General features: G+C 55.9%; 2 protein-coding genes across 3 annotated transcripts in view; both read right to left on the bottom strand.

Moving 5' to 3' along the window:
- Positions 1-8,655, bottom strand: part of XRCC5 (X-ray repair cross complementing 5) — a 78,557-nt gene extending 69,902 nt beyond the window's left edge. Inside the window, exons 1-3 of one of the 2 annotated variants that reach the window (XM_029073001.1) lie at positions 8,608-8,655; positions 5,495-5,608; positions 1,751-1,934 (exon numbers count right to left, since the gene is read on the bottom strand). In XM_029073001.1, the coding sequence (XP_028928834.1) occupies positions 1,751-1,934; positions 5,495-5,608; positions 8,608-8,628 (319 nt within the window). In that variant the 5' untranslated portion in view covers positions 8,629-8,655. Of the gene's footprint in view, positions 1-1,750; positions 1,935-5,494; positions 5,609-5,777; positions 5,796-8,607 lie in introns of those variants that run through there. The other variant, XM_029073006.1, reaches the window with a different exon arrangement.
- A 6,819-nt stretch (positions 8,656-15,474) lies between these two features.
- On the bottom strand, positions 15,475-18,200 carry TMEM169 (transmembrane protein 169). Its single transcript, XM_029075656.2, has 2 exons — positions 17,756-18,200; positions 15,475-16,397 (listed from the first exon to the last, which is right to left on the bottom strand). Exons 1-2 carry the CDS (start codon positions 18,090-18,092, stop codon positions 15,808-15,810), a joined length of 927 nt encoding a protein of 308 aa, XP_028931489.2. The 5' UTR covers positions 18,093-18,200; the 3' UTR covers positions 15,475-15,807.
- Between the last annotated feature and the right edge of the window lie 2,465 nt (positions 18,201-20,665).

Below are 20,665 nucleotides of genomic sequence, written 5' to 3'. Positions count from 1 at the left end.
CCACTGGCTTTAAAGCAGGCCGTCCCCTTGCCCCCTCTTACCTCACCTCGCTCCTCCCCTGCTCCAACGCAGCCCGCACACTTCGTTCCTCTAATGCCAACCTTCTCACGGTCCCTCCGTCTCGTCTGTCTGGCTGCCGACCACTCGCCCACATCCTACCCGTGGCCTGGAACATCCTCCCTCCTCTTTATCAGCCAGATAATTGCCCTCCCCCACTTCAAAACCTTATATCGAAGGCCCATCTCCTCCAAGAAGCCTTCCCTGACTCCCAAGCCCTCCTCTCCTCTTCTCCCATTCCCTTCTATGCCTCTCTTACTGGCGCCTTCACTCATTCTCCCTCTCGTCCCCACAGTACATGTGTATGTACTCGTAATTATTTATTCATCTATTTATTTATATTAATATCTGTCTCCACCTCTAGACTCTGTGCTTGTTATGGGCCAGAATGTTCCTGTCTCCCAAGGGCTTAGTACAGTGCTTTGCACACAGTAAGCGCTCAATAAATACAATTGGATAGATGAATATCTCCTTCATACTACGAGCCCCCCATGGGACAGGGTCTATGTCCAATCCAATTTGCTTGTATCCATTCCAGCGCTCGGTACAGAGCCTGACACATAGTAAGCGCTTAACAAATACCACATTTATTAGTAGTGTTAAAAAAAAATAAATTGGGGTATCTGTTAAGTGCTTACTAGGTGCAGAGCACTGTTCTAAGCGCTGGGGGATGCAAGGTGATCAGGTTGTCCCACGTGGGGCTCACAGGGTTTTTTTTGTTTGTTTGTTTTTACCCCCATTTGACAGACGAGGTAACTGAGGCCCAGAGAAGTGAAGTGACTTGCCCAAGGTCACCCAGCTGACTAGCGGCAGAGCCTGGATTAGAGCCCGTGACCTCTGACTCCCAAGCCCGCGATCTTTCCACTGAGCCACGCCGCTTCTCTTATTATTATCATCATGTTTTCTCTCTCCTCAAGACCCTCCAGCGGTTGCCCATCCACGTCCGCATCAGACAGAAACTCCTCGCCGTCGGCAGTAAAGCCGTCCAAACCCTTGCTCCCTCCCACCTCGCCTCACTACTCCCCTGCTCCAATCCGGCCCGCACCCTCCGCTCCTCTAACGGCAACCTACTCGGTGTGCCTCCATCTCGTCTATCTCGCGGCTGACCTCTCCCCCACGTCCCGCCTCTGGCCCGCAACGCCCTCCCTCCTCAAATCTGACGGTGACTCTCCTCTCCTTCCGAGCTTCATCGAAGGCCCGTCTCCTCCAAGAGGCCTTCCCAGACTGAGCCCTCCTCTCCTCTTCTCCCTCTCCATTCTACATCCCCCTGACTTGCTCCCTTCATTCACTCCCCCGTCCCCAGCTCCACAGCGCGTATGGACATCTCCGCAATTTATTCATTAATAACGTCCGTCTCTCCCTCTAGACTCCTGGTGGGCAGGGAATTTGTTATACTGTTGTGCTGTCCCCTGCCAAGCGCCCAGGACAGCGCTCTGCACACCGTAAGTACTCAATAAACACGACCGACCGACCGACAGGGGCCCGGGGGGGGCGTCTTCCATCCGGGGCCTTCTTGAGAAACGGAAAGATCCACCCACTCTTGCCCCAAACCCACCCGCCTCCGGCTTGGGACCGCGCCGGGGACTCCCGTTCCCGCTTCCCACCGCCCGCCCCCAGTTTTCCGGGGCGGGCCGGGCCCGGAAGGGGAAGGGACTCGTCGCCACCCCTGCCCCGTCCCCGCCGGAAAGGATACAGTCGGCTCGCTCGGAGCCCGGTCCGACGATGCTCTGAATGTCCTCCAGCAAATCGAAATCGGCAAGCATCAGGTGTCGGTGCACTGTGATGTTCTGATACTGGTCGTCACCGGCCAGGGCGTTCCGTGTGCCCTCCGTGCCGAACAACACCAAGGCGATCTCGTCCTTGCTCTCGGCAAACACCTGGGCCCGGGGGGGGGCGGAGATCAGGGCTTAGAGTCTCACGTCCCACGGCTCCCGCCTCGCACTTGGATCTGGGACCTTTGGGCACGTGCCGTTCGCCCCACCCTCAGCCCCACAGTACCTACGGACACATCTGGAATTTGCATATTACTTTTCAATTTACAAATAAGGGTTTCGATGATGTCGGGCGAAGCAGAGCGGCGTGGTGCGTAGAGCACGGGCCTGGGAGTCGCACGGGTCACGGGCTCCAATCCCAGCTCTGCCACTTATCCGCCGGGTGGCCTCTGGCAAGTCACTTAAGAGAAGCAGCGTGGCTCAGTGGAAAGTGCATGGGCTTTGGAGTCAGGACTCATGAGTTCGAATCCCAGCTCTGCCACTTGTCAGCTGTGTGACTGTGGGCAAGTCACTTAACTTCTCTGTGCCTCAGTTCCCTCATCTGTAAAATGGGGATTAAGACTGTGAGCCTCATGTGGGACAACCTGATTTCCCCTGTGTCTACCCTAGCGCTTAGAACAGTGCTCGGCACATAGTAAGCGCTTAACAAACACCAACATTCCCTGGGCCTCGGTCACCTCGTCTTTAAAGTGGGGATTAAGACTCTGAGCTCCACGTGGGACCGGGAGCGTGTCCAACCAATCTGCTGGGATCCGCCCCAAGGCTCGGTACGGTGCCTGGCACAATGTAAGTGCTTAACAAATACTACGATTAATATTATTATTAAGTTATTGATTTCCATTACCATCTGTCTCCTCCTCTAGATCGTAGACTGGTGTGGGCAGGGGACGTATCTGCTAATTTTGTTGTACTGGATTCTCCCAAACGCTCAGTACAGCGCTCCGCGCCCAGTAAATACTATCGATTGATCGATCCACTGGCTTGTGACGTGAGCGCGCGCGTATATCACGAGCAAATATACGTATGCCTATACTCTGTGCAAACTCCAGAGTTCTCGTGAACTATATGGGTTCCAAAAAACGCCTTTGGTGACTTTATCCTGGCCCAGATTCCAATCCCCCCCTGAGCCCCGGCTACCAGATCCTGTGAAATGTTTCAGCTCTGCCAGTTTGGAATTCTTCTGAAGCAAAGTGAACCCCGTCCCCCAGCACTCAAACACCCCAGGGCTTAGCCGTGATGTATTTTAATGTCTGCGTTGCCCGCCCCGGAGACAAAACCTCACCGTGGGCGGCAAAGCGCGTCTATCAACCCGGTTCTACTGGACTCTCCCAAGCTCTGCTCTGCACACAGCAAGCGCTCAATAGATACCACTGATGAATGGATTGATGCCTTGACCCGACCGACCAATGGGCCTTGAAAATGTGAGACTGAGCCAGCCCTACCGCCGTGGAAAAACTCCCATTTGTCTATATTTTAATTACCCTATTTATTTTGTTCATGAGGTGTCCATCCCCTTGATTCTATTCATCGTGATTATGTTGTCTTGTTTTTGTCCGTCTGAAGAAACTCCAATTTGTATATATTTTTATTCCCCTATTTATTTTGTTCATGAGGCGTCCATCCCCTTGATTCTATTTATCGTGACGATGTTGTCTTGTTTCTGTCCGTCCGTCTCCCCCGATTAGACTGTGAGCCCGTGATTGGGCAGGGATTGTCTCGGGATAGAGCCTGGGCTTCGGAGACAGAGGTCATGGGTTCGATTCCCGGCTCTGCCACTTGGCAGCTGTGTGACTGTGGGCGAGTCGCTTAACTTCTCTGTGCCTCAGTTACCTCATCTGTAACATGGGGATTAACTGTGAGCCTCACGTGGGATGACCTGATGACCCCGTATCTCCCCCAGCGCTTAGAACGGGGTGCTCTGCACATAGTAAGTGCTTAACAAATACCAATATTATTATTATTATCTGTTGCTGGACTGTAGATTCCAAGCGCTTAGTACAGTGCTCTGCACATAGTAAGCGCTCGGTAAATACTATCGCATGAATGACTGAAAAGGCCGAGCGGGCTATGCCATCTCTCGTCTCCGTCAGTGTCCTCTCCATGTCCAGTCCAGCCTGGGGGTTGGGGCTACTACCTACTGCAGCAGGACCCCCAAATAATAACCGATAACAACTGTGGGATTTGTTAGGCGTCTACTACGCGCCGGGCACTGTACTGAGCGCTGGAGTAGAAACAGAGCAACTGGGCTGGACCCAGCCCCTGTCTCATATAGGGCTCAGTCTCAATCCCTATTTTACAGACGAGGCAACTGAGGCCCAGAGAAGCGAAGCGACTTGCCCGAGGTCACGCAGCAGAGCCGGGACGAGGATCTAAGTCCTTCTGCCTTTGGGCGACATCATTCGTTCATTCGATCGCATTTACTGAGCGCTCGCTGGGTGCCGAGCACCGTATTAGCCTCTTGGGAGAGGACAACACAACAATAAACTGACGCGTACCCCGCCCGTAAGGAGCTTACAGTCTAGCTTTCCACCTAACCAACCCCACCCGCCGCCGGCCGAGGCCGAGAAGGGAACCGTTCCGCTCCGCGGGCGAGCCAGGAACCCTGCCTGTCGGCTCGTTGCGGGCAGGGGACGTGTCCCTCATACAGTTGTGGTATATTCACCCAAGCGTTCGGTACAGTGCCGTCGTGCACACAGTCAGCACTCAATAAAAGGGACAGATTGGTCGGTCGGGTCGGACACAGTCCCTGTCCCACACGGGGCTCCCCGTCTTCGTCTCCATTTCCCAGATGGGGGACCCGAGGCCCGGACAAGTGAAGCGACTTACCCGAGGTCACCCGGCAGACAGGTGGCGGAGCTGGGAGTAGAACCCAGGTCCTCTGACTCCCAGGCCCGGGCTCTTTCCACTAGGCCACGCCGCTTCAGCGGAAAGGACAAACCGAAAACAGGGATCCCGCCGGGAGCCCGAGTCTTTAAATTGTTTTCCCGGTTCCCCGGAGCGGCGGACACCTCGGAGTCCGCTTCCTCCGGCCGGGAGACGCCGGCCGGGGCGAGAAGGGGAGGCAGCGAGCGGCCCCGGGTCCGGCCGCCAATTCCAGCGTGCTCGGCTCGGGTCCGGGCTCCGGACCCCGGGTCCCTTCCGAGAGTTCTGCGGCAGAACCCCCTAAGGTGAAGGCCGGGCCGAGGCCGGGATTAGGCCGGGGGCCGGGGCCGGGCTGGGTCGGGGCGGACCCGGCTCCGGGTCGACCTGGGCGGGGGCAGGAATTAAGCCGCGGCCGGGTCCGCGCTCGGTAAGTAAGCGTCCAGTAGATACGACTGCCCGGCCGGCCGGGGCGGGGGCCGGGCCGAGCCGACCCGGGGCCCGGCTCCGCCGCTCGTCTGCTGTTCGACCCCGGCCAGGTCGCTTCGCTTGCCTGTGCCTCAGTGACCTCGACTGTCGATTGGGGATCGAGAGGGTGAGCCCCACGTGGGACGGGGACCGTGTCCTACCGACTTGCCCGTGTCCACCCCAGTTCTCAGCACGGCGCCCGGCGCATAGTAAGCGCTTAACAGATATCATCATCATCAGGGCCGGGACGAGGTTGGGCTGGGGATGGGGCCGGAGCTGGGGTTTCTACGTCCATTTCCCCACCGTGCCAGAGGGCCGCGAGCTCAGGGGCCACTCACCTGGCGCTGCACGAACATGCTCATCACCTTCTTGGCTCGTTCGAACGGAGACTGGTCGCCGGGGGCGGAGGTGCCCATGGCAAAGCCCACGTCCACGCAGAGCACCACCGCCGCCTGCAGCCGAGAACCACGTCACCCGGGGACCGGCGGGACGCTCCCGCCGCCCTCCGACGCGGCTGCCCTCCTTGGTTGGCCCTTCCCAGCCGCCAGGCACTGTGCTAAACTCTGTGGTAGGTAAGGGAAAATCAGGTCGGGCCCGATCCCCCTCCCACGGGAGACTCACGGTCTAAGCAGGAGGGAGGACGGGGAGCGGCGTGGCCTCGAGAAGCAGTGGGGTGCAGTGGCTAGAGCCCGGGCCCGGGACTCAGAAGGTCGTAGGTTCTCATCCCGGCCCTACTGCTTGTCTGCTGTGTGGCCCTGGGTAGGTCGCTTCACTTCTCTGGGCCTCAGTGACCTCATCTGGAAAATGGGGATTGAGACCGCGAGCCCCACGTGGGACGGGGACTGTGTCCAACCCGATTAGCTTGTATCCACTCTGGGGCTCAGCACGGTGCCCAGCAAATAGTAAGCGCTCCACAAATAACACAACTATTATTATCAGCGATAATATTAATAACGATGACGATGGTAACCGTGAAGCGCTTACTACGTGCCAAGCACCGTTCTGAGCGCCGGGGTGGATACAAGGTAACCGGGTGGTCCCACGTGGGGCTCACAGGCTTCATCCCCATTTTACAGATGAGGGAACTGAGGCACAGACAAGTGACTTGCCCCAAGTCGCACAGCTGACAAGCGGCAGAGGTGGGATTAGAACCCACAACCTCTGACTCCCAAGCCCGGGCTCTTTCCACTAAGCCACGCCGTTTCTCTAATATTAATATTATTAGCAGTTAGAGTCCCGGCCTGGGAGTCAGAAGGACCTGGGTTCTAATCCCAGCTCCATCACCTGCCTGCTGTGTGACCTTGGGCGAGTCACTTCACTTCTCTGGGCCTCGGTTCCCTCGTCTCTAAATTGGGGATTAAGACTATGAGCCCCTTGTGGGTCAGGGGCTGTGTTCGACCTGATTAGCCTGGATCTACCCCAGCGCTTGTATAGTGCCCGGCACGTAGCAGCAGCGTGGCTCAGTGGAAAGAGCACGGGCTTGGGAGTCAGAGGTCACGGGTTCGAATCCCAGCTCGGCCACTTGTCAGCTGTGTGACTTTGGGCGAGTCACTTCACTTCTCGGTGCCTCAGTTCCCTCATCTGTAAAATGGGGATGAAGACCGTGAGCCCCACGTGGGACAACCTGATGACCTTGTATCCTCCCCAGCGCTTAGAACGGTGCTTCGCACAGAGCAAGCGCTTAACAAATGCCATTATTGTTATTAAATTAACAGTAGGGATTTTTTTTTTCATTTTTGCGGTATAGAGAAGCAGCGCGGCTCAGGGCCAAGAGCCCGGGCTCGGGAGCCAGAGGTCATGGTTTCGAAGCCCGGCTCCGCCGCTTGTCGGCTGGGTGACCGTGGGCGAGTCACTTCACTTCTCTGTGCCTCAGTTCCCTCATCTGGAAAATGGGGATGAAGACTGTGAGCCCCACGTGGGACCACCTGATGACCCTGTATCTCCCCCAGCGCTTACAGCAGTGCTCAGCACATAGTAAGCGCTTCACAAATACCAACATTATTATTATCAGTAGTGCTTGGCACATAGTAAGCGCTGAACAAGTACCATCAGCAGCAGCAGCAGTGCTTGGCACACAGTAAGCGCTGAACAAATGCCACCATCATCTGCAGCAGCCGTGCCTGGCACAGAGTAAGCGCTGAACAAATGTCATCGGCAGCGGCGCTTGGCACAGGGTAAGCGCTGAACAAATGCCATCGGCAGCGGCGCTTGGCACAGGGTAAGCGCTGAACAAATGCCATCAGCAGCAGCGCTTGGCACACAGTAAGCGCTGAACAAATACCAACATTATTATTGTTATTATCAGTACTGCTTGGCACATAGTAAGCGCTGAACAAGTACCATCGGCAGCAGCAGCAGCGCTTGGCACAGGGTAAGCGCTGAACAAATGCCATCAGCAGCAGCGGTGGGCACATGGTAAGTGCTGAACAAATGCCATCAGCAGCAGCAGCAGCAGCAGCGCTTGGCACAGAGTAAGTGCTGAACAAATACCATCAGCAGCAGCAGCGCTTGGCACATAGTAAGCGCTGAACAAGTACCATCAGTAGCAGCAGCGGCAGCGCTTGGCACATAGTTATGCGCTGATCAAGTACCATCAGCAGCAGGGCTTGGCACAGGGTAAGTGCTGAACAAATGCCAGCAGCAGCAGCAGCAGCGCTTGGCACAGGGTAAGTGCTGAATAAATACCATCAGCAGCAGGGCTTGGCACATGGCAAGTGCTAAACAAATGCCATCAGCAGCAGCAGCGCTTGGCACATAGTAAGCGCTGAACAAGTACCATCAGTAGCAGCAGCAGCAGCAGCGCTTGGCACATAGTTATGCGCTGATCAAGTACCATCAGCAGCAGGGCTTGGCACACGGCAGCGTGGCTCAGCGGAAAGAGCCCGGGCTTGGGAGTCAGAGGTCACGAGTTCGAATCCCGGCTCTGCCACTTGTCAGCTGGGTGACTGTGGGCGAGTCACTTCACTTCTCCGTGCCTCAGTTCCCTCATCTGGAAAATGGGGATGAAGACTGGGAGCCCCACGTGGGACCACCTGATTCCCCTGTGTCTCCCCCAGCGCTTAGAACAGTGCTCGGCACATGGTAAGGGCTTAACAGATACCGACATTATTATTAAGTGTTGAACAAATGCCACCAGCAGCAGCAGCAGCGCTTGACACCTAGTGGGCGCTGAACAAATGCCAATCTATTACTTCTCTCTCTCTCTCTCTCTCTCTCGGCCCCGCCCCCTGACGTAAGTCACGCAGGCTGACGCACGGCCCCGCCCCCTGACGCACGGCCCCGCCCCCCTCCGACTCCCCGTGGCGAGGCGCCTCCTCCCGGCTCCGCCGCGGGGAAGGCGCCGCCCGCCGCCCCGCTCCCGCTCCCGCCCCCGCCCGGTGAGCTGAGCGCAGCTGAGGACGGGGAGCGGAGGACGGGACATGACAGAATAGGCCAGGTCCGGCCGCTCTACCTTGCCTCCCGGCGGCGCCATGCTGGCTCCCGGAAGCGCTCCCCGCCCTCACTTCCGGCTGCAGCTTCCCGCCCTCAGCTCATATCCGGTGGGGGGGGGGGCGCGCGGAGCGCGCGCGCCGGCGGCCGCTGTGCGCAGGCGCCGTTGCTTGGCAGCCGGAGGAGAGGAGGGCGGGGCCGGGCCGGAGGTCCTTTTATTAATAATAATGATGTTGGTATTTGTTAAGCGCTTCCTACGTGCAGAGCGCTGTTCTAAGCGCTGGGGGAGATACAGAGTCATCGGGTTGTCCCACGTGAGGCTCACAGTCTTTATCCCCATTTTCCAGATGAGGTCACTGAGGCCCAGAGAAGTGAAGTGACTTGCCCACAGTCCCACAGCTGACAAGGGGCAGAGTCGGGATACGCCCGGGCTTTTTCCACTGAGCCACGCTGCATCCCATGAGGATTAATAATAATAATAGTAATGTTGGTGTTTGTTAAGCACTTACTATGTGCAGAGCACTGTTCTAAGCGCCGGGGTAGATCCAGGGTCATCAGGTTGTCCCACGTGAGGCTCACAGTTAATCCCCATTTTACAGACGAGGGAACTGAGGCCCAGAGAAGTGACTTACCCACAGCCACCCAGCTGACAAGGGGCAGCGCGGGGATTCGAACCCATGACCTCTGACTCCCAAGCCCGGGCTCTTTCCACTGAGCCACGCTGTTTCTCTTAGCCACGCATTCCTGCTGCGCTTAATGCTGGCCGCCTCGTCATACACGCTTATAGAAACGTAATAATAAGAACGTTGGTATTTGTGGAGCGCTTACTGTGTGCAGAGCACTGTTCTAAGCACTGGGGGGATACGGGGTCATCAGGTTGTCCCACGTGGTCTCACAGTCTTCATCCCCATTCATTCAGTAGTATTTATATTCATTCAATAGTATTTATTGAGCGCTTACTAGGTGCAGAGCACTGGATTAAGCGCTTGGAATGGACAGATCGGTAACAGACAGAGACAGTCCCTGCCCTTTGACGGGCTTACGGTCTAATCCCCATTTGACAGACGAGGCAACTGAAGCCCAGAGAAGTGACGTGACTTGCCCAAGGTCACCCAGCAGACAAGTGGCGGCGCAGGGATTAATGTTGTTATTTGTTAAGAGCTTACTATGTGCAGAGCACTGCTCTAAGCACTGGGGTAGATAAAGGGTCATCAGGTTGTCTGCAAGGCTCACAGTTAATCCTCATTTTCCAGATGAGGTAACTGAGGCCCAGAGAAGTGAAGTGACTCGCCCACAGTCACACAGCTGACGAGTGGCAGAGCCGGGAGTCGAACCCATGACCTCCGACTCCCAAGCCCGGGCTCTTGCCACTGAGCCACGCTGCTTCCCCAGTATAATATAATAATTAATCCTCATGGATAATACTAATGGCATTAAGCACTTACTGTGGGTCAGGCACTGTGTACCTCTCAGTTACCTCATCTGTCAAATGGGGATTGAGACTATGAGCCCCGCATGGGAAAGGAACTGTGTCCAACCCGATTGCTCGTAACCACCCAGCGCTTAGAACAGTGCCTGGCACATAGTAAGTGCCTAACAAAATACCATAATTATCATCATCATTAGTACTGATCGCTGCAGATAATCAGGTTGGACACAGTCCCCGTCCCCCATGGGGCTCACGGTCTCAATCCCCATTTGGCAGATGAGGGAAATGAGGCCCAGAGAAGTGAAATGACTTGCCCGAGGTCACACGAGCAGACAAGTGGCAGAGCCGGGTATTTATTGAGTGTTTACTGTGCGCCGAGCACTGTATTAAGGGCTCGGGAGAGCCCGGGCCTGACTATTCTGTGCCCGCCCTTGTGCTTAGAATAGTGCTTGGCACAAGGTAAGCACTTAATAAATACAATCATTATTCTTATTAAGTAGTCACAATTATTATGCTTATTAAGTAGCCACGAACCCTGCCTTCAAGGAGATAGTCATTCATTCCGTCAATCGTGTTTATTGAGTGCTCACTATGTGCGCGGCACTGTACTGAGCACTTGGGAGAGTACAATATAACAATAAACTGACACTGAATCATCTATTCTGTGCAAAGCACTGTCCTAAGTGCTGGGGAAAGTACAGTACGATATAAATGGTAGACAGGTTTCTGCTCACACATCACCTTCAGTCTATGGGGATACAGACAGTAAAACACAGGGAAGCGGCCGGACCTAGTGGAAAGAGCAAGGGCCCGGGAGTTATTCATTTGTATTTATTGAGCACTTACGGTGTGCAGAGCACTGTACTGAGCACTTGGGAGAGTACAACACTATAACGGACACATTCCCTGCCCACAGTGAGTTTACCGTCTAGAGCAGGGAGGACACATTAATATAAATAAATTATGGATATGTACGTAAGGGCCGTGGGGCTGGAAGGGGAGATGAATTAAAGGGACCGTATCAGGGAGACGGGAATGGAAGAAAAGGAGAGGAGGGGCTTAGTCTGGGAAGGTCTCTTGGAGGAGATGGGCCTTCAGTAGGTGGGGAGAAGTCATCGTCCTGTCGGATTTCAAGAGGGAGGGCGTTCCAGGCCAGAGGCAGGAGGTGGACGAGAGGTTGACAGAGAGACAGGGGAGATGGAGGTACGGTGTGTAGGTTAGCTTTAGAGAAGCCAAGTGGGCGGGCCACCTCACCATTGGCTTCAAAGCCCTCCATCAGCTTGCCCCCTCCCACCTCACCCTGTTACTCTCCCACCACAACCCAGCCCGCACACACTGCTCCTCTAATACTAACCTACTCGCTGTGCCTCCATCTCCCCCATCTCACCACCAACCTCCTGCCCCTGGCCCGGAACGCCCTCCCTCTTCATATCTGACAATTACCTTGCCCCCCTTCCCAGCTTTATCCAAGGCTCCAACCTCCTCCAAGAGGCCTTCCCTGATTCAGCCCTCTTCTTCTCTTCTCCCACTCCCTTCCGCGTCACGCTGACCTGCTCCCTTTATTCATCCCCCCCCCCCAGCCCCACACCACTCAAATCCATGTCCGTAATTTATTTATATTCGTGTCTATCTCCCTCTCTAGACCGTAAGCTCATTATGGGCAGGGAATGTGTCTGTTATACGCTACTCTCCCAAGTGCTTGGTACAGTGCTCTCCACACAGTAGGCACTCAATAAATACAATTGATGGATTGCTCGATTGATCGGAGGGGAGAATGTCACATCCAGGCGACACGGAGCAGCCCCGAGGGATCCCTTGGCCCTGAATGTCAGTCAATCGGTAGTGTTGATTGAGCACTTGCCGTGTGCAGAGCACTGTACCGAACATTGGGGAGAATCCAATACAACGGCTGGTAGATACAACAGTTGCGAGAGAAGCAGCGTGGCTCAGTGGAAAGAGCCCGGGCTTTGGAGTCAGAGGTCATGGGTTCGAATCCCAGCTCTGCCACTTGTCAGCTGACTGTGGGCGAGTCACTTAACTTCTCTGGGCCTCAGTGACCTCCTCTGCAAAATAGGGATTAAGACTGTGAGCCCCACGTGGGACAACCTGATTCCCCTGTATCTCCCCCAGCGCTTAGAACGGTGCTCTGCACATAGGAAGCGCTTAACAAATACCAACATTAGATCTGTTCCCTGCCCATAGGGAGCTTCCGACCTAGAGGATAAACCAGATAAATCCTGCCCTCTCTGACCCCTCCCCCTGTCCTGTAGCCACAAATTGGCCTGGAAAATCCACACAGTGAATCATCAGCCCACTGGATAATTGAGACTTAATGTGTGCAGAGCACTGAACTAAGCGCTTGGGAGAGTACAACAGAACAATAAACAGACACATTCCCTGCCCACAACGAGTTTACGCTCTAGAGGGGGGGACAGATGTTAGAGACACGATCCCCGCTTTCAAGGAGTTCATAGTCTACCGAGTGCACGGCTCTGTACCGGGTGCTTCGGAACAACAGACACGATCCCTACCCTCTAGAAGCAGCGTGGCCCAGTAGATAAGAGGACGAGACTGGGAGTCAGAAGGACCTGGCTTCGCCACTTACCCGCTGTGTGACCTCAGGCAAGTCACTTTGTTTTTCTGTGCCTCAGTTACCTCATCTGTAAAATGGGGATTGAGAATGCGAGGCCCCGGTTGGGACAGGGACTGTGTCCGACCCGATTTGCTTGTGTCCACCCCAGCGCTTGTGCCTCGGTTCCCTCATCTGTAAAATGGGGATGAAGACTGGGAGCCCCAAGTGGGACAACCTTATCACCATGTATCCCCCAGCGCTTAGCACAGTGTTTTGCACATAGTGCTTAACAAATACCAGCATTATTATTATTATCGTTACAGTACCTAGCACTTGGTAATTGCTTAAGTAACACCACAATTATTACTACGGTCTAGTGGGGGAGACAGACACTGAAATAAATTACCGTTGGGGGGAACGCAGGGAAGTTTGAAGATATGTACATAAGTGCTTTCGGAGTGGGAGACGAGAGGGGGGACCATCGACGCTCAGGGGGTGAAGACTGAAACGTCAAGGTGAGCCAGACGTTTTGAAGGGGCAGCGGGAGTCAGCACCGAAGACCCTCTTGGCAGTCACAAACACCGAGTTGTGGGGGCCTTTTTGTTCTGTCAAAGCACCAAAAAGGGACAGGCCCATCTCTTCTCTTAGAGAACATAAAATGGGATGTTTTCCCAGAGAAAAGCGTGGATCGTTAAAAACCGTCCCTCCGGGGGCCTGGGGCTTCGTCTCGGGAGGGAGTGTAAACTCTTCAAAACGGCGCACCGGAGAACAAATGGGAAATCGGAGCCTCCGGCTCGTTGAGCTGTCGCTCTGGGTGGAGGCCGAGGGGAAACGGGATGGGGATCCGGGGAAGAGGACGCCAGGTGACGAAAGGTGGGGTGAGAGGGGCTGGAGTGGTTTAGCTTTGGGCAGGAGAGGTTGAGGGGAAACAAAGAAATCCATTCAAGTCTCTGGAGAGTCGTTAGGGGGGAGATTCCGAGGCCTTGCTCTGCCCCGTCAAGGAAGGAAATGGCTTTTAACCGCACCGGAAAGAGAGTTCAGTTAGTCGTTCTGAGGGATTTCCCGATCGTCAGCGAGAATGATGGATGAATCCCGGAGCAGGATACCCAAACAGTCCTCCTCCCTCGAAAATTTTTTTTTTAAAGGCTCGGCGGGCGTCTCTCCCGAACGCCATAGACACTGGGGGCTGGATCCGATGACCCCTAAAAGGTCCCTTCCGGCTCCGGAATTCCGAGCATCGCTCTTCACCCCGTTCCCAGGTGGGAGAGAGGCAGGAGCCTCCCGTCGGGCATCGGAGAATCCGGCGGGATGTCGACAGGGGCTCTGAGGTGGGAAACGGAGGCGGACAAAAGGGAGCGTCAGAGCCCCCGGGCTGGACGGCCGAGCCCTAGGGGCGCGGGGCCTGTGGCATCAGACGGCGTCCCTGGGGAGCGCCGCCTCAGGGCACACGGGGGACGGGGCAGCGGCCGGGCACCAGAGAGGCAACGGCCTGGAGCCGAGAGGGTATGGGCCGGCAGCCTGGCACCAAGGAGTAGGGGAGCAGCATCCTAGCACCCGAGGGACAGGGGAATGGTGGCCTGGCCCGGGGGCGGGGGACGGTGGCCTGGCACTGCAGGGCCCCGCAGAGTGACATAGGTGAGGTCACGCGAAGCACAGCATAGGTGCCTAGCGAAACGATGACATTGTACAGAACACTGAACATGTGCATAGTATGACCCAGTGACATCACAGTTTGGCTACGTAGGTGTGCACTGGAACAGTGGCGTCATACAGGACTCATCTCTTTTATCCGTGTCTCTGTCACCCTCTGCCTGACCAGCTTTCTCATGTTCTCTGTTGTTCTCTCATCTCTGACTCTTCATCTGTCTCTCTCATCTCACCACTCATCTCTTTCTGTCCCTCTTTTTCACCTGTCTTTGGTAATACCACTCTTTTATATCTTTTTCTGTCCCTCTCTCTGTCTCTCTGTCTTGTGTCTTTCTCAAATTGGCTGTCTCTCTCATCTCACCACTCATCTTCATCTCTCTTTGCTCCTCTCTCCCTCTGTGTCCTTGCTCATCTCCCTCATGTTTTCTGTCCCTCTCTCATCTCACCACTCTTATCTCTTTCTGTCCCTCTCTCCCAGACTCAGTTTCTGTCTCTCTCATCTCCTTCTCTGACTGGCTCTCTCATGTTATCATTCGTATCTCTATCTGTCCCTCTCCATCTCTCACAGGTTCTCTTTCTTTCTCTGACTGGTTCTCTCTCTCGCCTCACCACTCATCTTTATCTCTCTCCGCTTCTCTCTCCCTGACTCTGTCCTTGCTCAACTCTGTCTCATCTCTTTCTCCGCCTCTCTCGTCTCACCACTCTCACCTGTCAATCAAGCAGGGGTACTTATTGAGTGCTTACTACAGACAGAGCACTTTCTGTCTCTTTCTCAGACTGGCTCTGCGTCCGTCTCCGTCTCTTGTGCCTCGGGCCCCATTAGTGAGCGGGGAGGTGGGCGGAGTGTAGATGCCGCCCAGGGTGGGGAGGCTTGGACTGAGCGGGAGGGACCGTGTGGTGGTGTGATAGTCACCTCCTCCTCCCCCCTTGTGCCCAGAAGCTGATGGGGGTGTGTAGCGGGGCCTCACGTTAGTGAGCGGGAGGTGGGAGGGGGCAGGGGGACGTGGTGTCTGTCCCACCCGGGGATGGGGGCTCAAACCAGCCGGGTGGTGATGTGATCGTCACCTCCTCCTCCATGTGGAACAAGACTGAGCGCCCCACCCTGCGCTTAGGAGACCTCGGGAGTGTGTGTGTTTTGGGAGGGGGTGACATTAGTGAGTGGGAGGTGGGGGGGGGGGGGGGTCCCTCATAACCTCATAAACTCGTATCTCCCCCAGCGCTTAGAACAGTGCTTGGCACGTAGTAAGCGCTCAACAGATACCACCATCATTATTATTATCCCACCCAGGATGGGGTGGGGGCCTCGAAGGACGTGGGTGTGGTCATTACCTTCTCCTCCCCCATGTGGAATGAGAGTGAGAGACCCCCCTGCCCCCATGATTGGGAGACCATGGGAATGTGGGTGGGTGGGAGGATGTAGGGCATATGGGCACCCAGGCTGGGGGGAGTTCAGAGCGACGTGAGTGTGATCGTCACCTCCTCCTCCCCCCAGGAAGGAGAGGGCGCGCCCCTTCCGCCGGCCGGAGTCGGGGAGGGGACGCCGGACGGAGGGCGGGGGGTGGAAGGGAGGCCGCTCAGACGGCCGAGGTCTCCACGGGAGGTGCGGCGGGCCTGGGCGAGGGCCCGGCGGGCGTGTCGGCGCCCGTGGCGTCGAGCAGCTCGACGACGCTGTAGGGCGCGCAGCGGTCCAGGCCCAGCCGGCCGCAGAGCCAGCCGCAGAAGCCCTTCTCCAGGTCGCGGGCCGCCCGCCACCAGGCCCCCCAGGACCAGGCCAGCTGGGCCAGGGCGGCGTACAGGCCCAGGGAGCCGGCCAGGGCCACGATGAGCGGCGGGTAGCACAGGACCAGGCAGGGGCAGCACGACACCTTGTGCCAGAAGGCACGCTCCTCGTTGTACACCAGGAACACGCTGTACCAGGTGAGGGTGCCGTAGTAGAAGGAGACCACGAAGGCCAGGACGAAGACCACGGGCAGGCAGGCCACCGTCCAGAGGAGGACGTGGGGGCCCCGGTCGGGCCCCAGGGGGCAGGCGGGCCGGCCCGGGGGGTCCGCGGCCCCGCTCAGCTGCCGCAGCTCCCGGTCCGTCAGGCTGACGTGGATGTCCACCAGCTGGCCCTTCCTCCGGCCCCGCGTCACCGTCCCCGTCAGGGTCACGTAGCGGGCGCCTGCGGGGGGGAGAGGGGACAGGGGAGCCGGGCCGGCCCATCTATCGAGCCACCCACGCCTTCGTTCGCTCAATCGTCTCTAGAGAGCCTTTACCGCGTGCCGGGCACTGTATGAAGCGCCTGGGAGACTACGACAGACACGTTCCCCGCCCACAACAAACTCACAGCCGCCTCACCCTCCCCCACTTAAGAACCGCGCTATTTGGTAGGCACTTACTGTGCGCCAAGCGTCGTACCGGATACGAGCTAACCCCAGTCCCTGGCCCACGTGGGGCTCACGCTCTCAACCCCATTTTACTGATGAGGGAATTGAGGTCCGGAGAAGTGAAGTGACTCGCCTAAGGTCACACAGAGCAGACAAGTGGTGGAGCTGGGCTTAGAACCCGTGACCTTCTGATTCCCAGACCCCTGGTCTATCCACTAGGCCAGGCTGCTTCAAAGCCTTATGGAAGGCCCATCTCTTCCCTGACTTAAGCCCTCCTCTCCTCTTTTCCCACTCCCTTCTGCGTCGCCCTGACCTGCTCCCTTTCTTCATCTCCCCCCCTCCCAGCCCCACACCGCTTATGTCCATACCTGTCCCTTTATTTCTATTATTGTCTGCCTCCGCCCTCTAGACTATAAACTCACTGAGGGCAGGGAATGTGTCTGTTTACTGTTATACTGTACACTCCCAAGTAAAATAAATTGCGGTATTTGTTAAGCGCTTACTATGTGCAAGGCATTTTCTAAGCGCTGGGGGGATATAAGGTGATCAGGTTGTCCCACGTGGGGCTCACAGTTTTAATCCCCATTTGACAGATGAGGTAACTGAGGCACAGAGAAGGTAAGCGACTTGCCCAAGGTCACACAGCTGACTAGCGGCGGAGCCGGCATTCGAACCCGTGACCTCTGACTCCCAAGCCCGCGCTCTTTCCACTGAGCCACGCTGCTTCTCTAAGTACTTATTAGTACAGTGCTCCGCACACAATAAGCGCTCAATAAATACGATTGAATGAATTGAATGAATGACAGGGACTGTGTCCAGTCCAATGATCTTGTATCTACCCCAGCGCTTAGAACAGTGCCTGGCGCATAGTAATAGCTTAACAAACACCACAGTTGTTGTTATTATTGATTACCGCGCTCCCCCCCGGCCTTTAAACTGTAATACGACTGATTGTACTTTCCCAAGAGCTTAGTACAGTGCTCTGCACACAGCAAGCGCTCAATGCGATTGGAAAAAAAAAAGATCGACCGATCGGACCGGCATCCGAAGGCTGGCATCCGAGTAACGTCCCGGGCGTTCCAGTACGGAGCTTCCCCCTCAGTGGGTGGCCGGCGGGCACCGCCGGCGGCCAGACCGGCCCCGAGAGACTCACCGTCCACCGAGGGGTTCCCCAGGAATCTGGCTCCCTCCTCTTCTCTGGAGGGCTCCCCGTCTTCCTGCCCTTCCTGCTCTTCCTCCTCCTCCGGCCCCTGGTTCTCCGAGCGGTAGACGATGACGGACTGTGGCCGAGACTCCTCCTTCTTCCTCCTCCTCTTGGTCCCGCGGGCCAGCGTGGCGGCCCCGTCGGCGGCCACGGGCGACCCCCGGGCCTCGAGCGGGGAGCCGGGGGGCCGGCCCCACCCCTCCCCCGGCGTCGGCTCCTCCGGCATCGGCTCGTGGTCGTCGGCCCGGGCCTCCCGGCGGCCTCCTAGCCGGCCCGGGCGGGCCATCTCCACGTGCCGGGGCCTCTCCTCACGGACGGTCTGGTGCCGAGGCTTCCGGCCGGGCCCAGCCTGGGAGACAGAGCGACAGGAGGCGTTTAGACCGTCAGCCCGTCATCGGGCAGGGATTGTCTGGATCTGTTGCCCAATTGTCCATTCCAAGCGCTTAGTCCGGTGCTCTGCACACCGTAAGCGCTCAATAAATACTATCGAATGCATGAGTGCCGCAAGCGCGGCTCACGTCAGGGAAGATTCGGCCCAGTCCAGAAGGTTGTCCGGCCTCCCCTGGGTTGTGACCCTGAAGAAAACGCTCCCTGCTCTCGGAGAGATGATGTCCTCTGAGGGCTGAGAGGGGGTTAGTTCGCGGTGGGCAGGGAACGTGTCTGTTTACTGTTCTGCTGTCCTCTCCCAAGTGCTTAGTAGTACAGTGCTCGACACACGGTAAGCACTCAATAAGTCCGAACGAACGAATGACACCGACAATCCTGGCCCTCTTCGTGGGCCACCCCCAGGAAACGGACTATTTCTAGTCCTTTCATTTTTCTAGTCAGTCGGTCGTATTTACTGAGTGCTAACTACCAAGCGCTTAGTACAGTGATCTGTATACAGTAAGCGCTCAATAAAAGCCAGGGTGGCTTGGTGGAAAGAACCCAGACTTGGGGGTCAGAGGTCGTGGGTTCTAATCCCGCCTCCAGCACTTGTCAGCTGTGTGACTTTGGGCAAGTCACTTCACTTTTCTCTACCTCAGTTCCCTCATCTGGAAAATGGGGATTAAGACCGTGAGCCCCACCTGGGACAACCTGATCACCTTGTGTCTACCCCGGCACTTAGAACAGTGCTGGGCACAGAGTAAGCGCTTGACAAATACCATCATCATCATCATTATTATGAGAAGCAGCGTGGCTCAGTGGAAAGAGCACGGGCTTGGGAGTCAGAAATCATGGGCTCGAATCCCAGCTCCGTCACTTGTCAGCTGTGTGATTGTGGGCGAGTCACTTCACTTCTCTGGGCCTCAGTGACCTCATCTGTAAAATGGGGATTAAGACCGTGAGCCTCACGAGGGACAATCTGATTACCCCGTATCTACCCCAGCGCTTAGAACAGTGCTCTGCACATAGTAAGTGCTTAATAAATGCCAGCATTATTATTATTATTATTAATAAATGACTGAATGAAATGCACGAATGCATCCCGGCTCCACCACCTGTCAGCTGTGTGACCGTGGGCAAGTCACTTAACTTCTCTGTGCCTCAATTACCCCATCTGTAAAACGGGGATTAAGACTGTGAGCCCCACGTGGGACAACCTGATTCCCTTGTGTGTAGCCCAGCGCTTAGAACAGTACTCTGCACATAGTAAGCGCTTAACAAATACCAATATTATTATTATTATGAATGAATGAAAGAGGAGAACCAGGAGAGGACTGAGTCGGGGAAGCCAGCGTTGGATAACGTTTCCAGAAGAAGGGGGTGGACCACTGTGTCGAAGGCAGCTGAGCGGTCGAGGATCAGGATGGAGTAGAAGCTGATGGATTTGGCCAGGAGATCATCGGTGACCTTTGAGAGGGCCGTTTCTGCAGAGTGAAGGGGGCAGTGACCAGATCGGAGGGGGACCAGGAGAGAACCGGAAGAGAGGAATTTGAGACGGAGGGTGTGGACGACTCGCTCAAGGAGTTTGGAGAGGAATGGTAGGAGGGAGATGGGGTGGTCAAGGGAGGGGCTTTTAGGAGAAGGGAGACACGGGCGTGTTTGAAGGCGGTGGGGAAGGAGCCTTTGGAGAGCGAATGGTTGAAGATGGCCGATGCCTGTTAGGGAGGGAAGAAGGGAGGGGGCGAGAGTTAGGGCGGTGGGAAGGAATGGGGTCGGATGCGGAGGTGGAGGGGGTGGCTTTCGAGAGGAGGCAGGAGATCTCCTCCAGAGCTACCGCTGGGAAGAATGGGAAAATTGAAGAGGGGGCCGGAAGGGGGAGGGACTGAGAAGGGCGGGGGAGATTTTATGGAGCTCACACCTGAGGGTGTCAATTTTCTTAATAAAGTAAGAGGCCAGCTCACTGCGGGCAGGGGATGAGGGAGGCAGGGGGCATGAGGAGGGAATTAAATGTCTGGAACAGCTGTCGAGGACGACGGGCAGGGTTGTCGATAAAGGTGAAGAAACGGTTTTGCCGGCCAGAGTTTAAGCATGCAAGGATAGGCACTTGTGTATAAAGGTACGTATTTATTATTCTATTTATTAATGATGTATATATATATATATATAATTCTATTTATTTAAATTGATGCCTGTCCACTTGCTTTATTTCATTGTCTGTCTCCACCCTTCTAGAGGGTGAGCCCGTTGGGTAGGGACTGTCTCTACTTGCTGCCAAACTGTATCTTCCAAGCACTAAGTACAGTGCTCTGCACACGGTAAGAGCTCAATAAATACAACTGAATGGACAAAGTTGACCTTATATTTAGATTTCCGTCAGCAGCGCTCTATGGCTCGCGCTTAAATACCATCATCATCGTCTTTTTCTTCTTATTAATACGATTGAATGAATGAATGCCCCTGAATATGGCACTGGATACTTTCATATCCAGGATG

This window comes from Ornithorhynchus anatinus, chromosome 1 (genome assembly GCF_004115215.2).
Source record: "Ornithorhynchus anatinus isolate Pmale09 chromosome 1, mOrnAna1.pri.v4, whole genome shotgun sequence".
In the NCBI taxonomy this organism is placed as follows: domain Eukaryota; kingdom Metazoa; phylum Chordata; class Mammalia; order Monotremata; family Ornithorhynchidae; genus Ornithorhynchus; species Ornithorhynchus anatinus.
The sequence above is the reverse complement of the archived record's forward strand: the minus strand, read 5'-3'. Positions and strand labels throughout refer to the sequence as shown.

What these genes read in the sequence shown, in the direction of transcription:
- TMEM169 (XM_029075656.2), bottom strand. Translation starts at nt 18,092, where the DNA reads ATGGCCCGCCCGGGCCGGCTAGGAGGCCGCCGGGAGGCCCGGGCCGAC. An exon ending in GGGGAACCCCTCGGTGGACG is followed by an intron (nt 16,398 to 17,755) that starts GTGAGTCTCTCG and finishes TCCCCCCCGCAG; the next exon opens with GCGCCCGCTACGTGACCCTG.